Source organism: Crocuta crocuta, unplaced genomic scaffold, assembly GCF_008692635.1.
Source record: "Crocuta crocuta isolate KB4526 unplaced genomic scaffold, BGI_CrCroc_1.0 scaffold44, whole genome shotgun sequence".
Lineage (NCBI taxonomy): Eukaryota > Metazoa > Chordata > Mammalia > Carnivora > Hyaenidae > Crocuta > Crocuta crocuta.
Window position 1 is genome coordinate 5705036 of NW_027530179.1, and position 6455 is coordinate 5711490.

Consider the following 6455-nt stretch of genomic DNA (forward strand, 5'->3'; position numbering starts at 1 on the left):
GTTTGGCGATTTTTAATCCATTTTTATAAAATCTGAGCTGGCTGGGAGCGACAGGGAACAGCAACAGCTCAGGGCAGGGTGGGATGATCTGCTGGTCCTCGCCTCCCCAGGTCAGGGAGGATGAGGGTTTCATGGCAACAGTTGCAACTCCTCTCAGCTCCCAATCAATGCTCTTGACTCAAGCAGGGGGAGGGGGTGGAAACAAGGTTGGGGGAAGCTCCTGAGGCTCAGACACTGCTTGCTTCTCCCTTATCCCCATTCCCTTCACTTCCCAGCAGAGCCTGGCTGGCCTGGGGCAGAGCAGAGGCCCAGGAGCAGTTGGAAGGAGGTGTATGGGACAGAGCACCAAGGGGAAGGGGCCCTCGGCCCAAGGGGGTAGGGATCTAGCCCTCCCCCCCCATAGCTCCCCACTGAGTTCACAGCACAGGAAACACCTCTAGTCCAACAACTCCACGCAGAGGTATACAGAATCCAGGGTCCCAAGGGGCAGGCAGGTGAGGGATGGGGAGGGGCAGTGAAGATAACAGCAGGCTCAGGAGGGGAGGCAGCAGCAACCTTCTCCTACCCATGGGAGGAGACGATGGGGCGACTGATATTGCTGTTGGTGGTCATGGCATTCAGCTCCCACCTGGAAAGCCAACAATGACAGGCAGAAAGGGCAGAAGAGTGGAGCCTCCACCCCCAAGCCCAGAATTGCTCAAACAAAGCTATGGACACACCAGTCCCTTCAACATCCTAAAGCTCAACCACCCACAGCCACCTCTTCCTTACAGCCTTACTGTCTGACATGATTATTAACAGTCATGGCCCCCACCCACTACCAAAACTGGTATCACCCACTCATCCACGTGCAAGGTCATGTAGACTTCCTATCTATGTTTATATATGTGTGCATGTGCCCGACACCTGGGGAAAAAATCATCTGTATGCACATCTCAGTATCTACCTTTCCTCCTCTGCTCAGATCCAACCAGGAAGGTCTGTTTTTACTCTCAACTCCCATCCCGTTAAAGGACCTGGCTCCCCTCTCCTAGGCTTTTAGAGACCTTCCCCAGTCCTCCCACCACATTCAAATTAAATCCCTTCCCCATCCCCCTTTTTGACAATTCTATCATTCTACAAAGATTTACCGAGTACCTCCTTACGCCAAGATCCTCACTACAGTCTACTTGGCGTGAAATATTTGCACATGTGTCAATCCTGAGCAATCCATCAGTTCAGCCCTGTATACTCTGTGCCACCAAATACTGACCACCCCCACCCCCCTAGCAAATAAGAGTTAAACTGAACTGATACAAGGAGAGGAAGTGTCCATAATGATCCTAAAGGACCCAAGTATACACCATATAACTTCCGGTGCTTGATTTGGACCTAAGAACGGAATGCAAAGGGGAAGTAGCTAGGAAGGACCTCCCTTAACTCTGGGACTAAAGGGATCCAAAGGTTCCTATATTTGTCTTTACTTTGCAGCTAGCTTCAAAGATTTAATCGAACTTTCTCAGCACGTTAAAAACAACCACACAGGCTCGGGTCTCAAGAAGCGATGCTTCACAGCTCGGTTTGAAACACCAGATGTTTTTTCTTCATATAAATTACCCGGCTGATAGTTTTATACCTCCTTCGCTCTCACTCTCAAGAACATTACATCTCCAGCAGAACAAAAACTTCCGTCCCCTCTATACTGAGAAACAAGTGCATCAGATCACGCACCCTCACCCGATCTCTCCTCTCCCACTGCTCACTGTACCTGATGTCATGGGGCAAACACGACTGGTCCAGGTTATACTGAATCACGGCCAGTTTACACAGAGTCTTCAGACTGGGGCCTTTGAAGAAGTCAGAGAGAGGGAGAGGCTCAGAACCAAGGAAAGGGTCCACTCCTGAATGTCACCACACAAAGACAGGGACCGGGTGGCAGGAGCCAGACATCTGGGAATATGTGTACTTACTAAAGTCCAAAATGTGTAAATCAGAATGATCTATGAGGTCAAATTCATCTCCCAGGCCTTCCTCAGGAGATGGACTGTAGGGATCAAAAAAGAGATGAAGGAAGGAGGAAAGACTTCCCATGAGACCCTCCTCCTCAAATGCCTCCCAGGCAGTCACAGACCTGGGCCCTTCCCTGAGCCCTCCCACTTTCCTCCTAACCTGGTACCCCCAAAGAGAACAATCTTGTCACCAACGATGCAGCAGCACTGGCGCCGGCGGGGACATGGCCCCTTCCCCTTCGGTTCAATCTTTTTCCAGGTAAAGGACACTGAAGAGAAGTTTATATGGAAGTTTAACACCTGCCCAATCCAAATATCCTCTCCACCCCCATGCCCACCCTCACCTACTTAGGATTTTTTTTCCCTCCCCCATCAGTTGCTCCTGTTTTCCCCTTAAGGGCAGTGCTCTGTACCAGGGTTAAACTTCCAGAGGTCATGGAAGTGCCGGTTCAGCCTCGCATTATAGCCACCAAAGATATACAGCTCCCCATTGTAGCCAACTGGAAGGAGAGAGAAACGTGAAGAGTGTGACAGGACCACGGGCGGGAAAGGGGACCCCCACAGGGACCACCAGACACTCACAGGCTGAGTGGCTCCGGCGGCCCTCGGGCAGCACTGGAGTTTGTGGGCAGTCCAGCCAGGCCTCAGTCCTGGTGTCAAAGACACGGATGCGGTTGCAGTAAATCTCATTGTTGGAATGGAATGGCCCAAAGCGGTCGGCACGGCCCCCAAAGACATACATGTGACTGCCCAGCATTGTAGCTGAGTGAAAGTCCCTCCAGCGTGCAGGGTTGCCCTGGGCGGGAGCAGAGAAATAAAAGGGTGGGAGTCAGCGTGCAGGCTACGAGGGGATCTGCTCTCACTCAGCTTCCTATGCTTTCCTCAATTGGAAGTAAGGGATCTGGATGGAAGAAGAAAAGGCAGACCTTTGTACAGATAAGGGTCCACGTCATGGTACTGGTATCCAGCTTGTGGATGTCATTGGAAAAGCAATCTGCCTGCGTGGGAAGAAAAAGGAAGTGAAGAAAGGAATAAAAGAGGGGATCTGTGCTCACCCTCTGACTCTTGGCCTCTCCCCTCAAAACCTGCAAACAAGCCAAAGCCTCCCATTCCACCAATCCTCAATTCCCCTTCCTCTTATTCTCACCCATTCTCAAACCTCTAATTTGCTCCCAGACATACCAGCTGCTCGTAGCCCCCGAAAATGTACATGGTCTTGCCCAGGACACAAGCTGAATGTCCATCTCGGGCCCCAGGAACTGTTCCTGACACTCGGGGTGTGGACCACTTGTGAGTATCTGAAAGACAGGAGAGGATAGGTCAGTGAGCAACCTCTGACACCGCTCCCTCCTAGACTCTGGAATGCCCTATTCCACCGCCTCAGCCCACACCTTTCCCAGCCCATTTCCTGGAGGCATCATTTGGCAGAACACGGCCTCGCCGAGACCCATACTCACTGACGTCAAAGGCATAAAGCACATTGCAGGCTCCTTCGGTGTCATTCCGCCCGCCCCAAAGGAAGACCGTGTCATCGATGAGGACGGTTGAGTGTCCATACCGCATGTAGGGCACCACAGGAGCCTGCCCACGGACAGCAGGCCTCACCGGGGGCAGCTTTGTCCAACGCAAGGACACTGTGGGCACAGTTCCGCTCAGCCCTGGAAACCTCCCTCCGGGCTGTTCACCTTTTCCCCAACCAGCCGTTCATTCCCCCCTCCCCCCTGGCCATGGGGACTGCCACCAAACCTCATTCAGCTGCCCGTTCCCCTCCCTGACATGGGTACCCAGGGATGGTCCCAGCATTAGCTTACCTGCATTGAAAATGTGCACATCAATCTGCCGCAGCGTTTCATAGTCTTCACCAGAGCAGTAACCCCCGAAGGAGTATACCCGGTGCCCAACAGCCACGGCTGCATGGTTCACCCTGCGGGGCCCGCCCTCCAGGTGCACTGTCCACCGTAACATCCCCTGGGTCACTGGTTACAGCAACATGCCCCCCCGGCACGGCCTGCTGCCTCTGCTACCTGCACACAAGTTAGGGCCACGGGCTCCTCAGGTAAGGCGTTTATCTGGCTCACCAGGATTCTGCCCAGGACCAGCCCTTGCCTCTGTGTCACCCTGGTGGCCCTCCCACACCAGCCTTCCGAAGCTCAGGTGGCTGGGCCTGCCCCAGGGGAGCTAGCCCTGGTCCAATGTTCTCCCACAGCGAAGGGCGGGGCCGCTCTGACCTGATTGACAGCTCAGAATTGCTGATCAAGGGTTCAGCATGGTCATTCCTTACTCATGGAGGCTCCGCCGTGTCGCTGGCCTGGCACAAACTCCAAGCACCGCCCGCCCTTCCTAGGGCAGGGCATTCTCTCGTCTCTCTGGCTCTGCTCCGCTTACTGCCACCTCTCTAAGAATCTCTGTGCTCTTTAAGTGGGGGAAAGGGATCTCAAAATACTCAGGGCTATTAATAGTGCAGCCAGCCCCTATCGGTCCATTGAAAGCTGGCATAGGTGCTTCAAAGGAGAAGATCTTTTAGGCTTTTGGAGCGAAAACAGTCCCCCTATCCAGGGCAGGGTGGACAGGGCAGGACTGACCCAGGACAGGGACCTCCAGAGATGCTCAGCCCCTCACAGGGAGCTCTTCTCAAGCTATGCTATTGTCATCAGGGTCATCCAGGGCCCCTCACAGGCACGAGGAGTTCCTTTAACAGCTGTGCCTGGTATACTGCCAAGACTAGGAACTTAAGCCAGAAAGGTATGTGTCTGCTGGGCACTGTGGGGGTGGGGGCTGAGAGGAGGGGTTTTCCCCTCCTGCTGCTTCTCCAACCCCACTGTTATAATAAAGAAGGAGCTGTTTTAGCAGCTCTTCTCCCACTTAGATCCCTGAAAGGGGAATGGGGTAGGGGCATGCGTTAGAAAAGAGAGAAAGAGGGGATAAAAAAAAAAAAAGCCCTTGGGCAGGACAAGAAATAGACTCAGGCATGACCTGCCAACCTAGTGGTAATGGGTACATTTGAAGACTGTCAGGCAAATGTTCCTCCAACGGGTACTGCCTTCGTTGGCAGGCACCTGCTGGGTTTGAGTGGATCATCTGCTCCCTGCTCAAGAAGCCCCAGCAAAGGGAGGAGCTGGCAGAACCTCAGGCATAGAGAAAGCAAGTAAGGGAGGCCCCTCAAAGGAAAGAGACACGGTTTTGAGCTGGCTTGCCAGCCCCCCTCCCCCTTCAACCTCCCTCAACCCCCCATCCCATGCTTTAAATAGCCAGCCTGCCAAACCTGAAATAGCCCCAGCAGGAAATCACTCTCACTTCATTACTCCTGTGCTCAATCCAAAAGATCTTGGATCTGGGCTTGTGGGGACAGATAGGAGGTTGAAGAGTTTAAGAATGTGAGTCTTTTGTCTTCCCTCATAACTTCTCCCCCCCTCCAGCTATGTCAAGGTGAAAAATTCACAGGGGAAAAGCGAAGCGATTCCATTAGCTGCCTCACAAGGCCAGCTCCAACTCCTGGAGACAAGCCCCTTACTGTCTCAGGAGCCCCACTAATCTCTGGGTCTCCTGGATCCTTCATCATTGCTGCATTCTCAAGCTTCCTGCATACCCTTCATGTACCTACCGCCCCCCCACGCCCACCCGGGTCTCTTGCAATGTCCACTCCCCATTTCCGGCCCTTCTTGATCCGTGAGCTCTGCAGTTTTCTCCTTGTTCCTTCTCCCACCGCACCAAGCTCCACCCCGACAGCCCTCCATTTTCCCTCTTCCACTAAGGGAAGAAAGGCGAATACTCACTGACCCCTTTCGGCCAGGGATATTCCTCCCTGTATATGACGCTATCACTGTCTTCTTCCAGTCATCCCAACACTCTCCTCCCCCACAATGCCAGGCCCTCCCCCCCCTTTTTTTCCATTATCCTCAGCTTTCTCGTTCTCCTCATAGCCCAGTCTTCCTTCCAGTTCCCTCCAGTGCCTCCGCCAGCCACCAGGTACCCCCCACTCATTTCCTCACCATCCTCCCCCAGTTCTTCTTTCCCTATTAACACTCTCGTTTCCCATCATTCCCCTAGTTCCCTCCCCACCCCCACCTCATCACTCCCAGGCCCCTCCCCCACGACCCCAGCTCCAGGTATGGGCGACCCCAGCCCCTCCAATTTTCCTTGTCCTTCAACCCATCCCGGGCTACCTGCCAGGCCGGGCCGGGGCGGGGCCGCGGATCCTCGCGCTGCCTGCAGTCTAGAACCCGTTGCGCGCCAACCGACGGCTCGCTCCCCAACGAGATAAACACAACCAGGCTGGGTCCTTCCGGAGGGCAGCCGTGTGCGCACGTGCAGCGAGAGCAAAGTGCCCGAAGCCTACCGGGACTTGTAGTCCGCGGGTTTCCGGAGGGAAGTGAGGCGCTCAGGAGTGGCAGGGGCCGAGGGAGATTGTGCGCATGTGCAAGTATGTGTCAAAACCCGTGGGGGTCACTGGGTAATGTAGTCCTTTGT

General features: G+C 54.2%; 1 protein-coding gene across 6 annotated transcripts in view; it reads right to left on the bottom strand.

Moving 5' to 3' along the window:
• The window catches only part of KLHDC3 (kelch domain containing 3), an 11097-nt gene extending 4812 nt beyond the window's left edge, over positions 1-6285 (bottom strand). The window contains exons 1-13 of one of the 6 annotated variants that reach the window (XM_077764930.1): positions 6152-6285; positions 5251-5324; positions 4217-4400; positions 3800-4012; positions 3446-3622; positions 3171-3286; positions 2915-2986; positions 2571-2784; positions 2402-2488; positions 2149-2257; positions 1950-2023; positions 1748-1826; positions 8-628 (exon numbers count right to left, since the gene is read on the bottom strand). In XM_077764930.1, the coding sequence (XP_077621056.1) occupies positions 562-628; positions 1748-1826; positions 1950-2023; positions 2149-2257; positions 2402-2488; positions 2571-2784; positions 2915-2986; positions 3171-3286; positions 3446-3622; positions 3800-3953 (1149 nt within the window). In that variant the 5' untranslated portion in view covers positions 3954-4012; positions 4217-4400; positions 5251-5324; positions 6152-6285 and the 3' untranslated portion in view covers positions 8-561. Of the gene's footprint in view, positions 1-7; positions 629-1747; positions 1827-1949; positions 2024-2148; positions 2258-2401; positions 2489-2570; positions 2785-2914; positions 2987-3170; positions 3287-3445; positions 3623-3799; positions 4013-4216; positions 5177-5250; positions 5325-6151 lie in introns of those variants that run through there. The other 5 variants (XM_077764932.1, XM_077764929.1, XM_077764931.1 and 2 more) reach the window with 5 other exon arrangements.
• Positions 6286-6455: the final 170 nt, after the last annotated feature.